Genomic DNA, 27,440 nt, shown 5'->3' with positions numbered 1-27,440 from the left:
GCCCAGTGCCCTCAAGGCCCCACGCGTCCTTCCAGCTCTGCCTTTCATCCAAACGTACAAATGATCCATGAAATGGGAAGAATCCCTTTCCACAGGAGGTGAGGATTCAACAGGCACCAAGACTTGAATCCAACAGCTAAGATTCAGATGGTAAAATTCAAGCCATCAGTTAGAAAAGGGAGCTGTTAGAGGTGAAAGGCCTCCGCTGTATTTGGACGCTGTGCCCTGATTACAGCCCCTCCAAACTGCTTTTCAGGTTATTGACTAGTAATCGGGGCCGTGTTCAAAGGCGCAGCAATTCCTTCAGAACTTGCATTCCCTCCTATTAATTATCTTTCTTGTTGGGAGGGTTCAAGCATGGTCCAGGGAGCCCATCAAAGGAGCAGAGTAAAGGAAGATTGCGGCTGAATTTGGGCAACACAGATAGAATAGAGAGGTAAGAGGAGAAAGACTTAAGCCCAAAGCACCCCTGAGTTATTCATGTGGGTTTGTAGGCCTGGGGTGCTCTGGAAGGTGAGGTGAACATGGGCATGGAGACAAAAGTAAAAGCTGAGTGACTGCACTCACTTCTTTCCCTCCTGCTCTGTCTGTCCTTGAGCAGAGACCTGTCGTGAGTCCTGCTTTGGAAGGATTTCAATCCGGCTTCAGTAACTGCTTTCAGTCCTCAGGGTGCTCACAAGTTTTGAGAGCAATCTTGAGGCTGGTTTGCTCATCAAAGATAAAAATATTTGCTTGATGCATAGAATATGTGTTTGTGGGCAGAAAATTGGACGGGAAAGGTGAACAGAGAGAAGGGGAGGGATGTAATCTTTAAGAAGCTCTTTTGGTATCTGCTGATATCTGCATTTAGCCAGTCATTTTGGAAGTGTTTCAAAATTGGAGGCGGGGGGTAAATTTGAGAGAACTTTTTCCTCTGTCCTTGGAGATGTTTCATTATCTTTGCCCTTGAGGGTCTTGTTCGAAAGAGAAAGGACTGTATCACCCAAACTTTACAGATGTGTAGTTAATTGATCTCTGGGGTGGTGTGGAGAGCACATACATATATAAATGCTCTGAGGACAAGCTTATGAAACTCCATCCCAGTGGCCGACTCCCCCAGTCTCCCAAGGCTAATCAAGCTCCCTTCTGGTGCACAAGATGAACAACATCAGTACAGCAGCCATAGGACAAGACAGACTCCTAATCTCCAGAAGGAAGCAAGAGAGCACATATATACTCTTTCCCATTCCTTCATAGAACCTCTCTGGTCTGAAGTATGTTAAATGGGTGCAAACTCAACCTTCTAAAGCTTCTACTACGTGCTAAAAACTGTACTAGGTGCTTTATGTGTGTTAAATCACAAAATCCTTCAGCACCCCGCCCCCCACCCCCCACACACCTCAGAGGAGAAACTGAAATTCAGAGAAGCTAAATAAGTTGCTCAATATTTTATAGCCTGTAAGAGATTGATCCAATATTTGAACCCATGGCAATGTGACACCCAGCTCTGCAGACGAATGCGTGGTACACGAATTTATGTGTATCTCAATGGCACATATGAGTTGATATGGTCAGTCATACTTCTCAATTCATAAGTCATTTGTTCTCTTTCCATGGTAACTACTATCTCCCTCCAGGAGAGAGACATTAGCTGTGAGGCATTTCCCCATAAATTAAAACAACAACAACTTACTCTGAAATAGCATGATGTAGTACACGGATGTAGGACTTTTATCCTATGGAGGGCCACATACAAATAAAAAATAATTTGGGGCCATACACTCAACAGAAAGGAAGCCACTAATTTATGTGTTTGGAGATGGAGGTTAGAAAAATTAAAAGGTTTGATTCACTTGTTTCTTAAATGAGAATTTTGAATTTTGATGACAACTGAAACGGGAACATTGACTAGACTCATATGAAGCTGATAATCTTGATCTCCCAAATGACCCTGAGCCTTCTAAGCCATGAGATAGTCCCTCTTAACTTGTCTGAGGAGACTAATCTTTCCTTGCTCAATGACCATTTCTTAACCTCACGTGAAGCAATTGCCTTGCAAGGGGATGGGATGCCTGTTCACCTCCAGACCCGCAAAGCCATCCTTTATTGCTGCTTGGCCATAATTAGGCTCGACTATCAGGAGCTCCAGGGGACAAGTGCAAAGTCTGACCTTTGAAGAGAGAAATGATTCCCCCAGAGCTTGAAAGATATTGCTGAATTATTTTGGGAAAGTCCTGGGGGAATATATTTAGAAGGGATTCTAAAAATATTAGCAAGAAGGATAGATGATAACATTAGATTAGGAAAAATTTATTTATATACGCTTCATTTTGGATTTATTGTCCCAAATTGATCATTAGGGAGTGACTGTAACTCTTTGTTTATTAGATTAAACAGTAGCCTGCATTCAACCGGTTGAGATGACAGATCTTCCCTGGCTCAATTCAGAGGAAAGAACCCAAAGTCTGAGGGAAATGGGAGTGTTAAAGTAGGTTATCATATCTGTTCTGCATACGAGCCCCCTTCCCAACCTTGTTTGCATAGAGGGCTCAGAGGGAAGTCCCTTCACTGAGCTATCAAGGAACAACTGAGAGGGGAGCACCAGCGTCTTTGGAAAGTGCCTGGTGGGATGACTGTGGAAGACGCCGTCACTGAGACATGGCTTGATTTCAGTGTGAAGGCAAGTGGCAGTGCTAAACCTGGAGAGCTTAGGGGGGCAAAATTAATGTATGGGGCGCAGGGTTTATACTGTCTGAGTCTGGCCTTTTACACTTATCACCAGGCATTTGTGATGCACCCATTTTGTTGTGTGCATAAGCCCCCCATTCCTTCTTATTGCTGAGCAGTGTTCCAGTGTAGGGATATAACACAACTTGTTTAATCATTCTGCAGTGCAGAGACATTTGTGTTTGTTTTGTTTTTTCCAGTTATGGGTCATAATTGTTTAAATAAACTTTTCATTTTGAAAAAATTATAAATTTGTTTAAAGTGGTACCACGAACGTGAACTTGTGACTTACCTGTTCTCAATTGCATTACTCTTATCTAAATTTATCATGTGCAAAATGCTCGGTAAAGTGCCCATTATCCTGGTCTGGTTTCTTTCCCGGAATTGAACTTTGTGATAGTATTGAGTTTAGGTCCTTGAAGAGCACGTGGTTCAGTGTGTAGAGCATGGTGAGAATATAATGTGTTCGAAGGTGATCAGTTATTAGTACACTGCTGGGTTCTCACGTGGATTTTAGTCCCTGCAGGTCACCTTTTAAAACTGACCCTACAATTTCGGCACACTTCCATCAGGTGGCAGCACCATTCCATGGCGGGGAGGGGGGTCTAAACTAGAAGGCATCTGTGCAGATAATGGCTTGTTAATAGTTATCTCTGTTGTAATCATGCTGTATGAGTTCTTAGAGGTCTTCTGCTTTAAATTTTTTTGTTTAAGAGCAAAAAACAGGCTGAGAGAGGTCAGGAGCGTAGTCTCCCACAGCAGAATGGGAAGTGGACCTCAGGTTTTCTGACTTCTAGCTTAGTACTTTCTTCTTGCAAACATATTTAAAACACCTCTAAAACCGCTAAATGTACGTTTATATTGTACCTCACTTTTGATCAGAATGCCTGGTGAAAAGACATTGGATCTACATCAGGTTGACATTTATCCCCATCATCAGTGAAATAAATACAAACATAACTTTTCAAACTCCGATTTGAGAATCGAGAGTTTATTCTACTGCTGAGCATCTTTGGATTTATTTCTGGGCTTTGCTTTGAAACAACGAAAATAACTGCATTAAAATAACTATGCTAAAATGTTAAACAAACATGAAAGCAAACCATATTTTAGGAGAGGCTGTCAGTGAACAAAATCTAAAATGCATGAACCCTAGTGAGATAAATTTGAGTTGAATCTCAAGGAAATGTCTCCTAAACACTTGTAATGCTGCGTGGAGTTTATTTGCTTTTATGTGCCATTTGCTTTCACACTTTTGCGATGTTCACTTAAACTTCTGTTTTAAATTCGTATATTTAATCATATTTGAGATCTGTTATGTTAAACTGAGGGTATGGAGAGTTTATGGTGATGCCCAGGTTAATTTAATATGGAAACTTTCTTCCCCACCCTCACATTTCTTGTAGAATGGTTGACAATACACTGAGTGTCCCCACTCTTTATTTTCCCATCCGATGCAGACATTGCTAATTCGCTCTTTATTCTTGAGCTTCTCCATCTTTGTAGATCGTTATTGTCACTATAATCAGAGTCGGCATATGACAGATGAAATATCTTACCAGCTCTGCCAAGGCAGGACCGAGGCCTTCAGTGCCTGTGCCTCTCACCTGACCTCTGTGACCCTCTCCCGCGCTTCTGGTCTCCTCGTGTCCATGCCACCCAGCTCCTAAGCCAGGACAGGGCAGTGTCCGTATTCTATGCTCTGGCGGTCCCTGTGGTGAGTCCCATCTTCAGTCTTAGGAACAAGGAGACTGAAAGTGGCCTGAGGAAAGCTGTGGAGCCGGGGCACCTGCTTTCTCGGGGGCGTTCATTTTTCTAACCCGGAGCTACTGGTTACAGCGACGCTATGAGCTGGGCCAGTCTGCAGCCTTTCAGGTAGCTTTGGACTAGTCGATCTACGCAGTGAGTTTTGTTAGCCAGATTCCCCCCTCCTTTTTACAATATCCCCCTAACCAGTTTACCTACTGGCTGTTGGAAAAGCAGTCCGGCCAGAGTTTTGGTTTCTAGAAGAAATGAAATGGCATAGATCGAGATGATAAATGTTCAGTTTAGCACAAAACTTTACCATGACAAAGACTGAGAAACCTGAAACATTAAAATAGTTTGTGTCTGTAGGACGCAGGAGCCTCACGGGCAGACACCCTCCCCCCGTTGGGAATCATGACTGTCACGAGGCCTGTGACTGGGGGGTAGAGCGTTGGCTCTGTAGATGGATTAGGGCGGCTTTGGACGCCTGGTCCGCTCGGGACGTAGTATCTCAGCACAGAGCATGCCTGCGCCCCTCACCCGCCCTGCTTCCCTCCCCAGGAGGCGGCCCGAGGGGGGCAGAAGGAACCCGCGCTCCGAGAGGTGGCTCCCCCCGAAATGCTGCCGCCCTGCCCACGGCCAGCTCCGCGGACCCCTTCTTTCCCTTCGAGCCGCCTCCCCTCCTTTCCCTTACCCGCACTCCAGTTCACCCAGCTCCTCCAGTGTCCCTTTGGCAGTTAGTTTCAAATCCTCCTGCTGCCAGAAGTCATTGGAACAAAACAAAACGATAAATAAATCAGCTGTCACTCTTCCATTATCATCTCCAATTTTTAAAAAACATTTATTTATTTATTTATTTATTTATTTATTTATTTATTTATTTATAATGACCAAAGAGTGTAAGAGCTTTATAAAAATCTGTCTGGTTTGGCCACGTACACGTTTGCCAGCGATGGAAGTTTTTTCTTTGCGCCGAGAAGATATATGATACTACTCAGCCATAAGAAAAGATGAAATACTGCCATTTGTGATAACATGGATGGCCCTTGAGAATATCATGCTAAACAAAATAAGTCATAAAAAAGCTAAGAACCATAGGATTTCACTCATATGTAGGATATAAACTGAAACTCATAGACACAGACAACAATCTGGTGGTGGCCAGAGGGAAGGGGCGGGATAGTAAAGGGTAAAGGGAGCCAAATATACGCTGACAGAAGATGATTTGACATTGGGTGGTGGGCACCCAATGTAATATACAGGTCATGTATCATAGGAACGTACACTTGAAACCTATGTAATCTTATTAACCAATGTCACCCCAATAAAATTAATAATAAATAAATAAATAGACAAAAAGAAGGTATAAGATACTTTTACAGTTTGCCCAACTACCAAGGAGAAAGTAACACTCATTCCTTATAATCATTACATCTAATGCATAAGATGGGGATTGGTCACGAGGCTTGGCTGAAGCAACCAAGATATGGAGTTTATAGGAAGCCACATGCTAAATAAAACTGCCCAAATAAGTGCATTTATTATGAGGCATATAAACAGATATGCATTAAACAGAATATTTTTGGCACTAGAAGAGTCAGGTATTTTACAGCAATCTGAAGCAGGACAGGGTTACAGCAGTCTCCAGGCGGGGCTAACTAGCTACAGATGAATTCGCTTTAGTCAAATTACCCCAATCCAGGGCGTGGCGCTCATCTCTGCAGCCTCCGAAAATCTTTTCCAGATGGGCTGAAGTTTACCAGGCTCAGAATAGCTAGTTCCATGAGCCAGGATGCCATTTTTAGTTTTCCGTGGAGAACAAAGCTGCCAAGCTTGTCCTTGTGCTGGTGGCACAATTCTCTGTCTTGTTGGAAAAAACCACATGGAAAAACAAATTACAATTGAAAGTCTATTTGGAGAGAAAGGAATCAAAGCAAAGTGGCTAATGCGTGTCTGGGCCCGACGTGGCAGGCCACAGGGCCCTGCAGCCCGAGCCTGCGCTGGGGCACTGCCACTTTTTCTCTCTCCAGGTGTTCATTGTCTTCTAACTGACCATTGTCCCCTCTCATCGCTGTATTATTTGCAGAATGATTGACAGGTTTTCCTTCGTTTGGTCTAAAAAATATTTAGTCTCCAAAATGCCTATGTTACACATTTCATTGATCTATTATGGTCTAATTTTGTAGTTTAACTTTTAGAGTTTTTGGAAACCTAGTTATTGTCCAAATGTACCACCTAAATTCCCCTAATATTTTGGGTAGGTACATATGACCACACACACACATTCACATACTCACGAATTAGTGACTGGTACATTAAATGGTCTCTGATGAGATTTTTAACTTTTTTCTAAAGATTAGCAGTCTCATCGTTCTTGTCTTACTCCTAGACAAACCTAGAGCTTCCCTACCTTGTGATCATTCACACAAATGAAACGCTTGTTTCACATCTTGTGTCCAGGTAACTGATTTGGACCTTCCTGACCTACAGCTGAACAGGGAGAGCCTGACCCTCTTGTGTGTAAGGAGGTAGCCCTGTGTCCCGAATTCTCCTCTCAGCTGGATCTCCTACGACCTTCCCTGAACATCTAAGTAACCGGGGAAGAGGAACCAGCGGTTCGTGTGTGACCTTTGTGCTTTCGTTCCATCTTCACCCTCCCCTCTAATGCCGGCAGCCTGTGTGTGACACCGTTTACGGATCTGGTGGAGACGAGATCCCCTCCTTCCCACAAGCAGAGACATCGCCACAGCAGGCCTTGCAATCATGGCTTGGACGGGTTAGAAACCGGGCGTGGCGGTGTCTCTCTTTAGTGGTGGCAGAGTAGATGGCGGGACAGACAGCTGGGAGACAGACAAACCACACACTTTGGTACAACCACACTCTAGAAATAAACAGGCATCTAGGACGCAGGGAGACCTTATGGAAGAAGAGAGGTTTCATCTCTCTCTCTCAAAACAGAGGTCTTCTGACCACAATGTCAAATGGATTTAAATGTCAACATAAATAGAAAAAATGGCACGTGTTCAGTATCACATTGATATTGTATGGCGTATTCTTATATAATAAACCTATTTTTTTATGCAAAGTGAGGCTGGATTGTTTTCATCTTGAAAAAATCCTTAAGGAGCCAAATCGGTCTACATGGACCCAACGGAGGAAGGCCCTGTATCAGACATGCACTGAAGCTCATAGTTCATTTTCTAACAACTATAAGCTAAAGAAGTAGACTGGAAGGGATGCTCTCACCCTTAAGCTTGACCCTAGTCTAGAATACAATTGGAAATAAGAGTCCATCTGGGGCTGAGATGCAGCTGGGAGGTATCCTTGAACCTAGTCAAGAAGAGGTGGGTTCTGAGAACCTGCATCTCAGCCCACTGATCAGTCCAGTGAACCTCTATTTCAACTTCCTTTGGCTGTCACAACCTTCTCTGAGGCTTGAGAGCCTAAGAACTTACCTGCCTGGAAGAAGGGAATGGTCAGAGATGTAGGGAAGAAAATATTAGGTAAAAAAATAGATACTTATTTCAAAAATATTATCTGTTAGCTGCTACATACAGCTAAGTGAAAAATTTTAAAAAGGGTTGGATGGGCATAAAACAAGAGACTAAAGACATGTGAAAAGCATGAGCCCATCTGATTGTTTAATATATCACAACCGAGTGCTGAGCCTTCTCCGTAGCCTGGCCTCTTCTATCTCCTCTAAGATGTCCTTTCCATGCAGTGTCTAGGGAAAGAAAAGCCAGACCCGACGGCCAAAGCTTAGTCTCCTTTAGTGTCGGGCTACAAAACAAAAAATGCTTCTCTTCTTGTATATTTGGAGAAAGAAGATAGCACAGTGGGGGGCAGGGAGGTGGAAAGGCGCCTTCCTGGTGTGTGTTTGAAGAGATCGAATATAGTATTTACTTTTTCAGTTTCCCACACACTTTGCCCAGTTCTCCTGGCCTCTGCCCTTCTTCACACAATCATTTCCTCCTCTCCTTCTCCCTCTCCCACTCTTTTAATTCTTTAAACCAAGTAGTTGGAGCCATGGGAAGGAAGAGAGCTATTTTTATTTCTTCTTTCCTACTGTACATCTGAACATGATCCATTCATGGAGTCCCATCTAAAAGTAAAAAAGCAAAAAACAACAAAAACAACCACCAAAAAACTAGTCCAAAATAAGAAGGTAGGGGTGAGACTCCGTCTGTGCAGAGTGTGACGCGGTGTTGCTGGAGGTCAGCTACTTCCTGGTGTTTTTCCCAGACGGAGGTCTCTGATGATTGTTCCTGTGCTTTGGTGACATAATTTATGTTATGGATATTATGGTAGGAAGGTTGACATCCCTATACCGGCCCCATGGTTCTTATAGACAGAAGGGTTTCTTGATATCAAAATGTTTCAAAAGATTAACATCATGAAGGGACATCTTGGAGCTTAAGTAAGGGACCAGTGAACAGACCCGGTCTCCCTCTCTTACCCAGGAGGGAGGTGATGTGCAGCTCGCATGGTTTTAATTATTCTTGCTTTTTGTGGGTTGTACTTCCAAGTCTTCTCTTCAGTGTGTTAGGGAAGACTCATGGCATTTAAGGTCCTCTTCTTCCACAGCTCGGTCACTTCTGAAGGAGGCTGAGAGTCAGTCATCACTAACAAAAGACCAGTGCTCATCTCAGAGTACTGATGGAGGGACACTCTCAGAGGCCAGAGCGGCAACACCTGTTGGCCATTCCTGAACGCCTGGGTACAGCAAAGTAACAGGAGTTGGGTCTCAGGAGAGCAGAGCTTTTCAGAGCTCTTAGGTGTGTCATTAGGGGCTCTGCTCTAAGAGATGTCTAGGGCCAGGGAGTTCCAGGAAGAATTTCAAAGATTTATAAATAGCTTAGTATCATTGTCCTCGAAGTCGACGTTTTCTAAGGGGTTGTCTTCCATGGCAGCTCGTTTAGCCTGAAAAGTGAATCTGTTGAAAGATGATTTAAGTACATAGGCTGTGTCAATACACTCCAGCATGAAGAGGGGCTGGAAAAACCTCTGACTCGTTTGATTAGTGTTTAAAAAGAGAGAACACGGACCCAGGGGAAGAGTTGTGGGTTACTTTTGAGGGGCCCATACTATCTGATTTGTTCCAATTAAAAAGTCAAATCCGAGCAGCCTACAGAAGACAGTGGAGGGCACTATTCCTGAATTGAGCAGGTCCAAACAAAGCTTTGGTTAACATGCCCGGTTCTAGAGGCAGTGAGAAACCACCAGCCAAGAATGAACTAATACTTGGTCTCCTGGAAGTAACCCTGTCCATATAGTTCTTGATAAAGAGGGCTCTTTAGATTTTCTTTCCTGGCCTACAAATATGTTGAACTTTAAAAAAGTCAACTAAATAAATATTAGGAAGGGCTATTGACGAAATCTCTCAAAGGGGCCACTTTTTCAAGCTCTCTTTCCATTGCCTTCTTTTTTCAGTTGCTAAGCAGGGTCAAATGGAGGTAAGTGTGGGGAGGAGGAACGTATGTCGTCAAGAATGGCACTAGAAAAAGCTGATGGAAGAGAGCCAAAGTAAACCCGCCCAAAGCAGACAAGAAAGCTGGCGAGTCTTTGATAAATAAAAGACGACTAAAAATAAGGTTTAATTAGGAACGAGAGCCTCGGGGCTGGCTGAGAAAAGCAATGTGGCAAACTAAAGGTGCTGGGAGATTATGGGCACCCCTAGTTTCACACAGTTCCCCGTGCCCTGGGGGGTTTGCCGTGGCAGGTTTATCTCTCGGGCATCTCTGGGCACAAGCTTTGAGTGGTTACCACCTGAAGGCTGAGGCTTCCCTTTCCCTCAGTTACGCATAAGGTGTATTGCAAAACATTTTCACGCCTCCCTCCTTCCTCCTAAAAGGAGATAAATCCTCCTGTTTGTCTCATTACTTGGTAGCAGTCGGCGTGACAGCTTTTCGGTTCCTTTCCTGAAGGTGTGCTGACCGTGTTATTGAGCACGTTCCATTACATTGTCGTTGCCCTTCCATTTGCAGGATGATCCCTCTGACACAGTCTCTGCCAATCCAGAGATCTTTTGTGAGCAAGTCTTGCCGAGAACATGCCGGGGCCTTCCCCGATCTCTAACTTTTTGCCCCCATCCAGCCAGTGATCGCCTACAAGAATTTCTCTCTGTCCTCAGGCCACACGTTGCCTCTTGTCTTGTGTGATGCCTCTGTGAGCACATTGTCATCTCTCTTCCTGAGCTAGAGGCTCCTCGTTGGATCATTTACATTATCCAAAATACCAAGTATAGTGCTTTGCACTCTATAGTTGTTTAGAAATAAGATTAATGCAGCAATTCATATATTTAGGGAGCAGCTCAGGGCGGATATTTAAGTGTGGCTCTGGAGTTGGAGTGCTTGGATTTTTGACAGATTTGTGTCATCATAATCACCTTACCCTGCAATAGTATGCACATGAATGGAGTATAATAAAATTCACACTACCTTTGGACAAAGAAGGCTGACTTTGACACAGATAACATGCCAAAATGGACCTGCAGCTGACTTGAGGCCACACATACCCAATCTCTTTAAGTCCTAGGGATTCATTACTTTCATCCTACATGAGCAGTGACCTCATCATTTATTAATCTACCCGCAAGTATTTGTAAAACATCAAGGTTTAGAAACTCGTTGCTTCTTCTTGACTCTGAGATTGAGCCCTGTTCCATCTCAGGCCTCTGACCCTAAAGGAGAGATTCCTGGCAGAGGCCCCCAGGGATGTAGAAACCTCTTCTCCCAAATATTCTGATGCGGTGTCGTCCAGACATGGTGGTGACCAGTGTTTGTTCTGTGTTTCTGACCATAATGGAAATGAGCAGAGAGAGGGGATGTGCTTTTGTACAGAAACAAAGTTATACAATTGGCCTGGTTGTGCCTCCTGGCCAGTTATCACCAGCCGAAGGAGGAAATAAAGCTTGTGGTCCAGGTGGTCTGGTTAAAAAGACCAATAAGATGTGTAACAGCTTTGTCTGTTGATTTGACAGGTTGCCCAGACTTGAACAAACTGGTATAAAGTAGATATTATTATATTCACATATAATACTTGGAAACTCATTGGATTTTTAATGAATATTTTGGGGGTTTCAATGGTCATGAGTCACAGGGATTATTCTGTTCAATTAAGGATTGTAAGTAAAAAGGTAGTTGAGGCCTTTGCTAGACCTTCCATGAGTTTCCACATGGACAGCGTTGAGAGAAGGAGATTGTTGAATCTCTGGGAGAGAACATGTGGGTTTGACACATGCCAAGGATACTGTAATATGAATAGAGGACGTTTGCTTCATGACCCCATCCAGGTGTAGGTGTGTTTTTTGAAGCGTTGCTCTTTCAAATGTGTAAAAATGTATGAGGATGCCTGTCCCTAAGGATTCCTTAGGAGACGGAACTCTGTTAGATGTTAGTGGGGTTAGTTCCACCGTATTTCACAGCTATGCCTCTCCATGGGCTCAGATGAGCTCCAGGGGTGATGACCGGAGCTGCTGATGGTAACTGGAAATTAACATTCTGGGAGCTGCCGTGGGTGGGCCAGGCTGCTGAGAACTGCTGTCTTCCAGGAACTGCCTCCCCGGGCTGCTGTTGAGAACCATTAGCTAGAGCTACTGATGGTAAATGCTATTAAAGTATTATTTTAAAGAAAAAACTGGGGAAAATAAAATACAGTTATTTAGACTCCCCCTGAAGGACATTGAGACTAGTGGCACGTTGTGAACGGGGTCATTTTCTTTACTTCTTTTTTGGACGTTTTGTTGTTAATGTTGGGAAATGCAACCGATTTCTGTATGTTGATTTTATAGTTTATAACTTTACTGAATTTACTTTTTAATTCTAACAGCTTTTGGTGAGGTTTTTAGGAATATATATGTATATTTATATTTATATCACATGCATATAGTGACAATTTTACTTCTTTTATTTCAACTTGGATGCCCCCTTTCTTTATCTTGCCTGATTGCTCTTGTTAAGACTTCCAGTACTATGTTGAATAACAGGGGTTGGAATGAGCATCCTTGTCTTGCTTGTTTCTGATTTTAGAGGAAAAACTCTCAATCTTTTCCCATTGAGTATGATGCCAGCAGTGGTTTGACATATATGGCCTTATTATGTTGAGATGTGTTCCTTTTATACACAAGTTATTGAGAGTTTCTATCATGAAAGAAATGTTGTGTTTTGTCAAGTGCCTTTTCTACTCTATTGAGATGATCATATGACTTTTATTTTTAATTTATCAATGCTTTGTCACATTTATTGATCTGTGTATGTCGAACCCTTTTTGCATCCCAGTTGATCATGGTGTGTGATACTTTTAATGTATTGTTGAATTCTGTTTGTTTATATTTTGTTGAGAATTTTTGCATCTATATTCATGAAAGATATTGGTCTAAACTTTTCTTTCTTATAGTGTCCTTTCTTTTTTTGGTATCAGGGTAGTGTTAGCCTCATAAAATGTGTTTGGGACACTTTCACTTTCTAAAGAGGTGTGTTTATTGCCATTAACCTGTCCATGTCCCACCATTGCATATTGGGTGTGTGGAAAACAGATAACTTTTGGGTTAGTCCACATGTTTCCAAGCCAAGAAGAACCATCAGACATTAATAAGAGACTACAAGGAGTCCCTCAAAGATTCAATCCCAATTAGAGAAGATACTAATATGTCCCCATTTTTGTAAAAATATGAACAGAAAAATGGAGAAATTACAATAATTATAATGTTAGTAATAATAAATTGCTAACATTTATTAAGTGCTTCCAGCGACCAAACAGGTATTATTTAAGTTCATCGCAACCCTTTTAGGTAGCTGTGCTATTATCACCTCCATTTTCCTAAGTAACCAAGGCAGAGTGAGGTTAAGTGAACGGGTCAAGGTCACTGAGCTCATAAGTAATTAAGTCAGAATTCAACCCAAGTGGGTCTGTCCAGGGCCTGAGCACATAATCACCAAAACCACAATGAATGATTGTTCTAATAAAGACCTCAAATTTTGGGTGACCATACAGCCTGGTTTGCTTGGGACAATTCTGCTTATTGCCCTGACATGGTTATTAATAACTCTCCTTTTCATGACCAAAGTTGTCCCTTTTGGATGATATGATCACCCTGTGTTGAGAGTCTCTCCCAGATGTCATGATTCTGAAAGTCCAGAAAGAAAAATTGGAACTTGGTTCAATTAGGGCACATGAAAGTGGAAAAATGGAATCAGCTGGGAGCATTTCTCTTGTTTTCTCCATCCGTCGCTCTAGAGAGTAATTAACTGAAAACGGTGCTTCCTATTAATAACCTCTTCTCTCTCCACACTGGACCCTAAGGAGGCATTTAAGGGAATCTCTAGTTGGAAGTAGCTCTCTTGCAGCAATGGCTAGTAGGAGCCATGGCCAAAAGCACAGAGCCCTGGGGAAGTAAATGTCTTCACCCTGAATGCTCACCTGCTTTCTGTAGCCTCTGGCTCCTGGAGGAACTCCTCGCGCATCTGGACGTCTGGGGCGCGGTCAACACTCAGGCCCAGCAGAAGGCAGCTGTGGGCGCAGCGCCTCCCAGGTTGCTCTGGGGCACCCGTTGGAGCATCTACAAGATACCTGGGTAGGTAGAACAGGAATAGCTTTCTTTACTCGATTTGGCTTTCTTTCTTCTCCTACACTCAGCCCAAAGACCTCATGCATCCAGCTTCACTTACTATTTTATTTTCTCACAATAACCATGCTCCCTATCTCCTATCCCAGTGGGATTATTTGAATTATACCAGAAACCAAGGTATTCGAACCAAAAGAAAACCATCTAACATGGAGTTTCAGGCATTAGCAAGTAGGTGGAGTGAGGGTTGGAGGGCATGGAGGTTGCTGATAGCTCACCAATTGGGCCAAGGAGACCCACGTTTTTACCACCAAATAATCCAATTTTTCTCTGTAAAAGATTTTTAGTTAGCAAAATACCTTTCTGATACGCTCATTATCATTCATTATTAATATAACAATTCTCATTTTTGACAGCTCACTATGTGACCAGTGCTCTGTTACACACTTCACAGACCATACTTAAACAGGTCTTCACAAAACCACGAAGTGATGATCATTCTTCCCTGACAGGTGAAGAAATGGGGCACATAGAGAGGAATTGATTTGCCAAAAGTCATACAGTTGGAAAATGGTGGAGCCAAATATGCTCTGCTTCTCAGTAATTAATTTACTTTTCCATTTATGTCCATCAGAGATAGGTGAAACGTTTGCTTAGTCTGAAATAGAGTAGCCAAAGGAAGTTGATATAATTTTACTCCAAAGCAATTTGATGGTCTCATTGTGCACAAATATACTATTTTAATAGCTTTTTGAAATATTAAAACTTGCCCTTAACTGTCATCATTGCAGACCTGGGGGATATTACTCATTGCAATCGTTGATGCAAGAGGAGACTTAGTTAACTACACTTGATTCTGAACCAATGTGACCTTTGACCCTTCCTACTCCTATTTTTTTTCTAGTTTATTTTTAAAAAATGGTCTTCAAACTTTAAATAATCTATAAATTTAATTAAATGGTACAATGCTAATGACTAGGAAAATAAAGATGAAAGAGATACAGATTTTTAATGTAAATTTACAAGATAGTGTAATTGTTAAGTGCCCAATCTTGGAGCCAGTCTACCTGAGGCGGTTACTAAGTCTGCCACTTAACAGCATTGGAACCCTAGGAAAATTCCATAACTTTATGGGCCTCATATTATAATTGAGTTGTTGTGACTTTTGAATGGATTAGTATATGTATTAGAAGAATGACTAGGACAGTAAGTGCTCAATAATATTATTATTGAAAACAGATAAACAAAAGGGTAGATATTTATGATACTGTAGCCTGAGAGTTATAGTTGCTCTGTCTGTTTGATGTTGAAAGCCTGTCGGATGCAAACCTCTTTATGATAAAATGAACATACCTCTTTTCATATTGACTAAGGATTTCAGTAACAATCAACAATTATTTCACATTTTGTAGCCTCTTGTTTCTGACTAAATTCATTTAAGGGTCTAGTTAGAACTTAAAGGTTACAACATATAAGTGAACTAGCCCATCCCATTCCCCAAATCCTAAAATATGACAAACTGACTCAGGGAGCTAAATGCTCCCCATTGTTGGTCTGCATGCTCTGCCTTTGTAAGTGGGTCATTTTGTTCTTTGAATTTTCTAAATATGGACTTTCTTTCTTTCTTTCTTTCTTTCTTTCTTTCTTTCTTTCTTTCTTTCTTTCTTTCTTTCTTTCTTTCTTTCTTTCTTTCTTTCTTTCCTTCCTTCCTTCCTTCCTTCCTTCCTTCCTTCCTTCCTTCCTTCCTTCTTTCCTTCCTTCCTTCCTTCCTTCCTTCCTTCCTTCCTTCCTTCCTTCCTTCCTTCCTTCCTTCCTTTCTCTCTCTCTCCTCCCTCCCTCCCTCCCTCCCTCCCTCCCTCCCTCCCTCCCTCCCTCCCTCCCTCCCTCCCTCCTTCCTTCCTTCCTTCCTTCCTTCCTTCCTTCCTTCCTTCCTTCCTTCCTTCCTTCCTTCCTTCCTTCCTTCCTTCCTTCCTTCCTTCCTTCCTTCCTTCCTTCCTTCCTTCCTCTCTCTCTCTCTCTCTCTCTCTCTCTTTCTTTCTTTCTTTCTTTCTTTCTTTCTTTCTTTCTTTCTTTCTTTCTTTCTTTCTTTCTTTCTCTCTTTCTCTCTCTCTCCTCCCTCCCCCTCCCCCTCCCTCCCTCCCTCCCTCCCTCCCTCCCTCCCTCCCTCCCTCCCTCCTTCCTTCCTTCCTTCCTTCCTTCCTTCCTTCCTTCCTTCCTTCCTTCCTTCCTTCCTTCCTTCCTTCCTTCCTTCCTTCCTTCCTTCCTTCCAATTTCAAGGAATAATAAAGAGAAAATAACTATTACAGACCAGACTTTCTTTCCTTTGCTAATATAAGAACTTTACACTGGGCAGGAGATTCTATAAACATTACAAATCACAATGACACCATTTTCTGCATGAAAGGCCTTAGTGAATCAACTTCACTGGAAGCAACGTCTTCAGTTTCCAAGAGAATGTTATTGTCTCAGGATTTCTGGATCCTGTGGCCCCTGAGGCTGGCTCAGTAGAAGTCATAGGGACAAACAGTGATGCCCAAGAAACACTGGCTATTTCCCCCACCTTAACTCAAGCTTTTATATTACAGAAACTCAAAATCTGCTCCTCATTCCGTGATAGAAGACTTATTAAGCGCACACTCACGCACACACTCACGCACACTCCTCCTCCCCCCAAATGGGATGATGATGTTTCAGTAACTGAAACAGTCTCTCAAAATTCTCATTTAGCCCTATGAGCGTGATTGTTTTTCAACATGAAAGAAAATTCATCATGGTTCTACATAGTTGGAAGATCTATGCACTATAGGAATAAACTGTAACATTATTAGTTAGAAGCATTGTCTCAATCTTTTTTTAAAAAAATATATCTTTATTGATTTCAGAGAGAGGAAAGGAGAGGGAGAGAGAGATAGAAACATCAATGATGAGAGTCATTGATCAAGCCCACAACCCAGGCATGTGCCCTGACCAGGAATCGAACCCCGATCGCTTGGATCCTAGGTCGACGCTCAACCGCTGAGCCACGCCCGGCCGGGCCATTGTCTCAACCTTAGGCTCTGCCCAAGTCTGCGGTATTCCTGCAGTATCGCAGGAGTGAGCCGGGGAGGCCACCACAAAACCACAGGTGCTCAGGAGCAGGGCTTGGCCCTCCTAAGATGCGGCTGCATTCAAGCATTCTGTTGACGTTCAGAAACAGTTGTTTATACTCTAGTAATGAAATCGATTTAACTGACTTATTCTATAGAGCAGTGGTTCTCCACGTGTACCTTTGGGACCAGCAGCAGCAGCACCTGGGAACTTATTAGAAGGTAAAGATTTCCTGATCTTTAAGCTAGTTTTAATTGTGTAAAAAAAACAAGGAAAAAAATCACCATTATATATTTTATTAATCTTTTCCTTAAAGGTTCTAGTTAGTATGTGTGTGTGTGTGTGTGTGTGTGTGTATATATATACATACATACATATATATGAAAAAAGACGAGGAATGTTGGAAATGGAGAGTAGAATGCTGGTTCCAGGGGTTGAGGGTAGAGATGCGGAGTTACTCTTCAGTGACTGTATACCTTCAGTTACACAAGACAGATAAGTTCAAGAGACCTGCTGTGGACACTGTGCCCGGAGTTAACAGTCCTGTGCCGTGCACTTAAAAGTGTTTCAAGAGGGTACATCTCATGTTGTGCTCTGACCACAATAAAATTTTTAAATTTTAAACATTAAAAAATATTCAGATATAAGAATTTAGCTGTCTACTAGTAAGCGGTCATTCGTGTGATTTTCAAAACTGTAAAACAATGCTACTTTTAAAAATATATAAATAATATTTTATTTTTTGAAAAGGTACAGCATTTTATTTTACTTTTCATTGAATTTATTGGGGTGACTAGTTTAAAGATAAGAAAATGTTTTCCTTGTTTTGACCCTCAGAATAATGCTTTTAATATTTTACCATTGAAGATGTAATTAACTGAGGTTAGTTGTAAGATTTTCTTTACAAGGTTAAAATATTTGGCTTATTTGTCATTTAAAAAAATTATGAATGAATTTTTTAGTTTTATCTACTTAGGTGATTATATTGCTTCCTTGTTAAATCTCTTATTCTGGTGAATTACATTAACTGATTTTCTAGTATTAAAACAACCTTGCTTTCCTGTAATAAATCCAACATGTTCATAATGTTGTATTATTTTTATATACTGTTGGGCCCAGTTTACCAAAATTTTACTTAAGATGTTTCTAATCTATTAAGTTTATAAGTGAGTATGGCTATAATATTCCTTTATTATTCCCTTTTTAGTCAGGTTTTGATATTGTTATACTCCCCAAATATAGTTGGAAATCACTCCAAATTTCCATTCTCTGAAAATTTTTTGTATGATTAGGATTATTGTTTTCTTTTAATTCTTGGTACAACTTGCTGATAAAACCATGTGGGCCTGGAGTTTTCTTCATGAGAAGATTTTTACCACTGATTCAATTTTTTAGTGTTTATGGAATATTCAAATTTTCTATTCTTACTTGAGTCAGTTTTGGAAAGTGACATTTTCCTAAAAGTTTTTACATTTTATTTAAGTTTTAAAATTTATCAACATAAAATTGTTTAGAGTATCCTCTTATTGCCTTTATATTTCTACCAGATCTAGCACTATATCTCCTTTTCCATTATTTTAAATTTTTTTGTTTGGCTTGGTGTCATAAATATATCAAGAATCAACTTTGATTTTCTGGTATTATTATGAAGTTATGCTTAATTTTAAAACTTTTTGTTCTTTCCTAAGAATTATAATCAGATCATTTAATTTCTTTAATCTTTTATATTCACTGAAAACAACTGTATCTCTCATGGGTAACCTATGGATGCAGACAATAGTGTGGTGAAGGCCTGGGGTGGGGAGTGGGTGCGGGGTTAAAGGGGCCAATGGGGAAAAAAGGGGACAACTGTAATATTTTCAACAATAAAGATAAATTTTTAAAAAACCACACAACTGTATCTCTCTACATAAATTTTTAGTTAAATCTACAAGATTTGTTAAGTGTTCTCACCAAAAAAAAAAAAAAGATAATTATGTAATGTAATAGAGGTGTTAGCTAAAGCTGTGATGGTAATACTATTGTAATATATCAGTGCATCAAATCAGCACATTATACACCTTAAACTTACACACTGTTTATATGTCAATTATATTTCAATTAAAAAGCTTACAAGATTTGATAAATAGTTTCATTATATTTAAGTTACAATACAGTATTTTATAATTTCTATTATAATTTATTATTTGACTTGAGAATAAGTTAGAAATATGTAATTGGTTTCCAATTATGATGTTTCTTAATTACCAATTTGTTATTGATTTATAACTTAATCACACTGTAGCATGAGAATGTTATCTCTATGACCAACCCTTTCACATTTAAACTTTAAAAGTTTTCCACACACCGAAGGAGGGCTTCAAAACTGTATTAGAAAGATACCCCGACTGATAACACTTCATGGAGTACTTACTGTATACATAGCAGGCACTGTACATAATGGAACTAATTTAACCTTAAAGAAGCCCCGTGAGATAGGTTCTATTATTATTACTATTTTACAGATAAAGCCACAGGCAGAAGGACAATAGACAACCTGTTCAGAGTGAAAAAGCTCACAGCAGAGCCACAATCCAAAACCAGCCACATGACATCTAAGGCCATGCTCTTAGTCACTAAGCTATACGCAGGAATTATAACCCCATTAGTAATATCCTCAAATTTCCTAAGCATCTTTTGAGAAGGGTCTTAAAATGTTAATATACTGTCTTTTGTATTTTAAGGGCCCACTAGGTTAATAATAAAAAGTGTAATTGTCCTCTTTTATATGTGGGAAAGTTGATGCACAAAACCATTATAGCTATTTAGAGGCAAAGTTAACCAGGGTTATTTCATCTAAAATGGCTCAGTGTTTCTCTTAATTCTGTGTTCACTGTGGGTAGAAGGTGGTTTATTTCAATAGAAACTGAGATAACAACTGACTTAGAGATTCATTTTCTTCTCTGCCTACAGATCCTAGGGTCACCGAGGCAATGACTGGAAGAAGGAACAGTACGATGATTACCAAGTTCATTCTCTTGGGATTCTCTGAATTTCCAAAACTCACCATTGTCCTCTTTTCAGTATTCCTAGGGATCTACCTGATAACAGTGTCCTGGAACGTGGGCCTCATCACCCTCATCAGGACCGACCCCTCTCTGCACACACCTATGTACTTTTTCCTCAGTAACCTGTCCTTGCTGGACATCTGCTATGTTTCCACTATCGCCCCCAGGATGCTCTCAGACTTCTTCAAGAAGCACAAATCCATCTCCTTGATGGGGTGTACCACACAGTACTTCTTCTTCTCTAGCCTGGGTCTGACTGAATGCTGTCTCCTGGCAGCCATGGCTTATGACAGATACGCTGCCATTTGTAACCCTCTGCTCTACACGGCCATCATGTCCCCCACCCTCTGTGTGCAGATGGTGGCAGCGTCTTGTATAACGGGATTCTTTGGTTCATTGATCCAATTCTGCGCCTTACTTCAGCTGCATTTCTGTGGGCCAAACGTCATCAACCATTTCTTTTGTGACGTGCCCCAGTTGCTAATCCTATCCTGCTCTGACACCTTTTATTTTCAAGTCATGATGTCTGTGCTCACAGTGATCTTTGGGCTCATATCTGCCTTGGTTATTATGATATCCTATGGTTATATCGTTGCCACCATTCTGAAGATCACTTCAGCTGAAGGCAGGTGCAAGGCCTTCAACACCTGTGCTTCTCACCTGACCGCAGTGACCCTCTTCTTTGGCTCAGGCGTCTTTGTTTATATGTATCCTACTTCTGGCGATTCCCAGAGTCAAAACAAGTTGGCATCGGTCTTATACACTACTGTCATCCCCATGCTAAATCCATTGATCTACAGCCTGAGAAATAAGGAAATCAAAGATGCCCTAAACAGATGGAAGAAGAGAATCTTCTCCTGGCGTTACTAATGATGGAATTTATTTCAGGTGTGCAGTGTAGGAAACATGTCAACTAAAACATTGACCTACAACTTTTCTAGTTGTGGGCTGAATTACAGTTTCTACACTCTTCTAATGGAAACCCACAACTGACACAGGGTTAGAAAAATGTGCGAGAAGTATCTGGAAGCTCAAGACGTCATCCTTCATCAGTTATGACCTAATACATCAAAAAGCCAAGCAATCCACAAGTATTTTTGTAGTTAGTAGTGTTGGTGTGCCCCTTCACCCTCATTATTCCATCCCTTCCTTTAAGGACCAGAGATGTCAGTACTGGTCAAGACTGTCAGGAGACCAGCCAGGCTCCTCATAGCATCTCATTGTAGGTAGGACAGAGATTATTATTAATATACAGAGAGATCTTTTTAAAAAAAGAATTGTCTAAATAATTAGATTAGTTCTCCTATTTAACCTATTTTTTATTGCTGGAAATTATGTATTAATTTCTTTGTGGGTTTGTTCAAAACAAAGTAACCATACCGGGTCAAATGTTTGTCAACTTCATACAAAAAGAAGTTTGTTGTAATAGGAATGCTTACATGTCTGTCATCTGTAAGACTTGGTTGACCAGTTGGCTCATTGGGGATCCCTAGACAATTATCTGCTGTTGCTATAGAGTCATCTTTGTTCTTCTGTCTTCACTGTGTAACCAGAAAAGAGAACCAGAAACTAGCTCTGTAGGACGTATATGCCTGTGCAGAAGTTTATCATGAATAACAAAGAACCAGAGGTTAATTAGTCATCATAGAGACTCAGTAATTAGAAAGACCCCTGGACAGGTCTCCAGGAATCACCGGGGCAGGGCCGACGGTGTGAGTCAGGTGCTGGAGATTCAGAAACGGCGCCTGCCTGCCGGCTGTGTGGGGAGGGCTCATCCAAGGAGCCAGGGCCTCCGCCAGCTCTTCTGTCTGGGCGGCAGCTGCCCCTCCAGCCCTCACCCTGATTCCAAGCAAGTTGGTTCTTCCCTGAATGTCCCAGGTTCCTTTCAAGCTGCTGCCCGGCGCTGGAGCTCAGAGAGTGCGTCTGAGTCCTCAAGGAAAATTGGAAAAATGCAAGGTATTTCTAAGGAAGCACCGTAAGAAAACGATGCCAATGCTTTCAGATGAAGTGGAGACAAAAGCATATAGAGGGACGCAACTTCTCAGGATTCAAAACAATGGGATTACTCAGCTACCCAGACACTTGGATGCTGAACGAATCTATCTTTTTATTTTAGAAGCCCATAACTTTGATGTATGTAAATATTATTTTATTTTTATTGTATGATTAATTTTGAGGATACGAAAAAACAAACAAAAAAAGAAAGACCCCTGGACAGTACCGTGTGTTTCCTCTTCTGTACCTACACGGGATTAACATTTTTGCATTGGCGATTTTTAAAAAAGAAACAAGTGTATACTTTGTGTGATGTTGTCCTAGGGGAAAACGGTCTGCATCTATTAATTCTATATACAACATTTTCTGGTTTCTAGGCTGCTAAGGAAATTCAGCACCGTGACTGAGAATAGAAAGGCTCTGAGATAAGGAGTTGGAAGAAGTTGTATTTTCCTTGCTGTTTTAGGAGAAGAGAATGGGGTTTGGTAGCTTCTAGGATTCTGAACTGATGGATTGCACTATTCATCACTATACATCTCAATTATTTTATATTCTAAATTTGGAAGATAATGAGATATATATATATATATATATATATATATATATATATATATATATACACACACACACACACACACCCCTATGTCCCATTTTGCATAAGTGTCATAATATTTTACTTTCAGTGAATGAAAGCAGGTGTCTGAAAGTGAAGAGAAAGTGAGGGTTGGAAAAGGTTCCTACTTTTTCTAAGCTGAGACACATGCAAGGATATGGATCGATGGATTGCTACGCCCATGAAAGAGCAGCTTCAAGAAGGTGAACATAAGTGGAAGAGGCGGTCACCAAGGACCACATGTTGTGTGATTCCATGTTAATGAGACCTTCAGAACAGGCAGATCGACAGAGACGGAAAGTAGATTACTGGTTGCCTAGGGATGAGGGGGGGAGAGGAAGGGGAGTGACTGCTAATGAGGCTGGAGCTTCTTTTGATGAAAATATTCTAAAATTAGATTGTGAAAATGATCACAAAAGTCTGAATATGCTAAAAGTTAGTGGGTTATATGCTTTGAAAGGGTAAATTTTATACTATGTGAAGTATATCTCAACAAAGCTGTTTAAGAAAAAAGAAGGGAAGAGGCTGGCAGGACCAAAGGAGACATTATGGGAAAGGCACCCTGTCTGTTGTGGGTGCTCCTTAGTGAGTTGATATTGAAAGAAAAACCAGACGTGAGCCATGGAATTTAAAGAACCTAAGAAAATAAAAAATCAAGTGAAACACTAACCCACCTCTGTTCCTGAGGGAAGTCATCGTATATGAAACAAACTCCCCTTCCCCACACCAACGTCAGAGGATACGCTTAAGCTAAGACGCCCGGTCGGCTCGTGCCCTTGTTTGAGCCCCAGCTCCGCACAGCCTGGGCCCAGGTTCTGCTGGAACTGACCGCGGCCGGGTCCCCGCAGTGCCCTCGCCCTCTGTGCTGTGGCATGGGCCAGGCAGATCATTCACCAGCAGGACGTTTATTGGACAAGTGGGTGCTCTTGGGACAGGACTGAGTCAAATGCAGAACCGAGGAGGAGAGAGGGCAGCAACCGCTTTGGTCAGAAGTAGAAATGAAGAGACTGACCATGGATTTCCCCGAAGCCACCATTTCTCTCTGCGTTTGCAGCGTGGCTTGCCTTGTACTGATTAGAGTTATATGTGGGTTGTCAGGACTCCGTTCCTTGGCTGTGAAGATGACTAAATTAACCAACTAATATGAGTAGCAAATAAAATAGGACAATGTCTTATATATGTATATATGTATATTTTTTTCTGTGAGACACCAAAATGCGAAATCCTGATGGACCTTTATTAACCAGCAGAGGGAGATCCATCGCAAGACTGTAGTGACTGGGAAGTTAAGACGGGCAAGGCAGGCAGTGGATGGATCCGGTGAGTGACAGTGATGGTTCTGACTTCAGCGTGTGCAGCTCTTTTCCGTTTATAGCCATAAACATTGGGTCTCCGTGACAGCTTGGCCGTGGGCCCCTCACCTGATAAATGAGGAAGCAGGGCCTCAGCTCACGCTGGCCGAGGGGACCTAGCACGCAGGCAGCAGGTGAGGGGAAGGCCTGTAGGTGTAGCCGCGTCGTTCAAGGGGAGGGGGTGTTAGCACCTGTCCCACAGCCGCCCACGCAGGGTACTTCTCCCCCCAGGGGCTGCCACCTCGGCTGGGGTCATCGCTTTCAATAGCTTGGCCCGCGTGTCCGAGAGAGCTGAACACACCCAGCTCTGCGGTGTGCCCAGGAGAAAGGAATTCTTTTCTTCAATACGTCTCTTCCTCTAGGGGGTTCCCAATGTCTGTGTCAGTCCCTTTTATCTTTGGGTGAAGAAGAAAATTCTGACTATGAGACAATTCCTCTTTGAACTAAGGAACAAGCTCTTTCCAAATAACTTCAGCCTCTTACTTCCCATCTGCAAAAGGGACATTACAGTCTCTTTCCTCTCTATCTCAGAAGATGGAAGGAAGAAAAAGGGCGAATTTTGCTTGAAGGGGTGTGTGGGGCTAAAGGACCCCAATATCTCCCCTTGCCCTGTTCAGAAGGAAGACAGCAAGCAGAGAACCCAGTTACGTGTGTTCAGACCCCCGAGCTGTATAAGTGTGAGATGAGATGTCTGTGGTTTTATGCTGATAAATTTGTGCTAATTCATTATGCAGCAACAGGAAACTAATATTCTCGTTGCACATTTTAATTTGCTTCAGAGCTTTTGCAGTTGATATTCTGATGAAGCTATTACTTTTTTTTTTTTTTTAAGTTCCTTTGTAGAAGAGTTGCCCTTTTTGATTCAGGGAAAAGTCACTAATGGCTAGGCACTGGGATGCAAAGATGGATAAGAAATTAAAACCCTAAAAGGCCTCAAAGAGAAATAATACAAGCAGACACATAACTGTTATCTGAGTCAGAAAGCGATGAAAACCATGAGGGAGTAATAAACATGAGCTATGAGGGTTCAGAAGAGGGAGAAATCATGTCCAGATGAGGGCGTCAAGAGAGGTTACCTTGGGGTGGCTGCGAGGACTCTGACAGGGAGTCAACACAAGGCTCAGGAAGAATTTCATGCAGCAGTAAATGTCTTTGTGGGGATGGAGACCACATTTAAGTAGCCGATCCCATCAGCAATCTAAGTCTGGGAATTATACTAGAAAGAAGAAAATTGAGGGGTGGTGGTAGGAACCACTTAGAACCGGGGTGATGGACTCATGACTTGAGAGGGCCTGAGGCACAAAAAGTCACCAAGAATAGACTGAGTTGCACAGTAGAAAAACAGGAAGTTTTGCGAAGGGTAAATTTTAGAGTTTGAGATTTTGAAATTAAGGGGTTTCCCATTATGGTGTGGTCTGGGATGGGGCTGCCACCTCATGCGACTGCGGTGGCATAGGGTTTGAAGTCAGTGGGGGTACAGAGGTCGAGACACCGTGCAGCTAGGGAATTTGGAGGGGCACTCACCTCGAAACCATCCGATTTATCTTTCTCATTGCCCTTAAACAACAGGGCTAAATAAACATTGACCTGAGAAGCACAGGGAAGAATGAAATAATCACAATGAGGTGAAGTCCATCCGGAAATATTTCCTGCATTATTGAGCTCGAAATCTGGTCTGGAAGAGAGGCGGTGCCATTCCTAGCCATGTGTGGTTTCTCTTAAGCTGATTGCCCGAACCCATTAGTGATCCACTTGAGAAGAGGGATGGATGCCTTGAGGCCTTAATAAAAGGTATAACATGAGCAGTGCACAGAGGAAATCTCTTGGCTCCCCCACCCGCATCTTTCTATCTGCCATGTCTGAAAGATAGAGTTTCAGGACTCATTTTATATTTTCAAGGTGAATTAATGATTCAGTAAAATAACAGCTATCTTCTCCTTTCTTCCCCTCTCCCTTCCCCACGCTATCAACATCCACGTAGAAGGCTGGGCCCACTGTTCATCTGGCTTTTTATGGCCTCGCAAGGACAAGGCCTTTTCCATCATCTGGGGTCCAGCTGGCTGACCCTCTCCAGCGAGCATTTATCAGCCCAACTTCCTGCCTCCAAACACAGCTGCCTCTTTTCCTTGAAGTTAAGCCCTGCTGACAAAATGCTACTTTTAAGATCAAGCAAGTTCAGGGTGGTTGCACATTTTCCAAGTCACATCAGCTCTGGCTCATTTTCAGGTCTATTTTAAGGGACAACTCAGTATGGCAAGGCACAGGAGTTAATGAGATGTGTGATTCCTGGGGGCTCCGTGCTTGTTAGTGTTCCTGGTCTCGGGAAGGCTTCTGCAGGAGAGGTTTGGAGAGGACTCTCAGCAGGACAGCGGTGAGGCTTTCTAGGAGAGGCTCTACCCTTCCCATCACCCCAACCAGGACCGAAGGGTCAGAGCCTCTTTAAAGAATAGACAATAGCCAGTGTGTGGAAGGCCACATCTGCCCAGCACATGTGGTTGGGCAACTGTTTCCTAGGTTTTATCACGCTGGATTATAAATCTAAGACTGAGAATGAGTTTCAGAGAGCACCTTCTTCATTGACCCGGGACTCAGGAAAATGAGCTTCTATGTCATTTTCAATGAGTTAAAAACAACTATTTGCAAAGATGGACAAGACCAGCTTTAAGCAAAAGTACGATGTCCTACAGCTTTGTCCTGTCCCATTTTGAGCCCCTCCCTTCCTGATCCTGAGTTCCTCGTCTTTCCATTACGCTCGCCTCCGTGTCCTCACCAGCCTTCCTCGTCCCTGGGACTGGTGGCACCGCTTACACAGGCCCTGCAGAGGCTGGCTGCCACCTGGAGAGCGCCGTGACCGCCTGGTGCGGGTGCTCCCGGCTTTCCCTCGGGCTCCAGGCCTGTCCCAGTTTCCCCGCCTGGAGGACTCTCACCTGGCACTGCCAGGGCTCTACCTGCTTTTCCCTTTCCTTCTCTTCTTTCGCTGCTAAGCTGGCACCTCACTGTCCTCAGTCCCCTCCCCGAGCACCGCTCCAGGTACCCCACCGGGGGCTCATGGGCTGTTGGAACTGTACTAGGAGGGTGACACTTTCCTTCTTGTCCCGTCCAACGGCCTTCTGTTCACGCGCGTGTTCCCTCTTTGATTTCCATGCCACGTGCACCAAACATCCCGGGGTGGTGAGGGCTTTGAGGCTCAGGACGGGAACTTGAATGTCATCAGGCTGTTGAGCAAGAACAAACTAAGGGGTATTCTGGGGCCAGGAGCGACAGGCTCGGGACGCGGGAAGGAGGAAGGGCCGGGCCGGAGAGTCTGCAGGCAGGGGCCGGGCAGAGGAGTT

At 42.4% G+C, this 27,440-nt stretch overlaps 1 protein-coding gene across 1 annotated transcript; it reads left to right on the top strand.

Annotated features, from left to right (window-relative positions):
* Nucleotides 1–20,073: 20,073 nt before the first annotated feature.
* On the top strand, nt 20,074–21,018 carry LOC107527594 (olfactory receptor 5AN6-like). Its single transcript, XM_016200373.2, has one exon. The coding sequence runs from the start codon at nt 20,074–20,076 to the stop codon at nt 21,016–21,018; it is 945 nt and encodes a 314-aa protein (XP_016055859.2).
* Nucleotides 21,019–27,440: the final 6,422 nt, after the last annotated feature.

Source organism: Miniopterus natalensis, chromosome 11, assembly GCF_054644295.1.
Source record: "Miniopterus natalensis isolate mMinNat1 chromosome 11, mMinNat1.hap1, whole genome shotgun sequence".
Classification (NCBI taxonomy): Eukaryota; Metazoa; Chordata; class Mammalia; order Chiroptera; family Miniopteridae; genus Miniopterus; species Miniopterus natalensis.
Note: the sequence above shows the minus strand (reverse complement) of the source record. Positions and strands in the feature narration are given on the sequence as shown.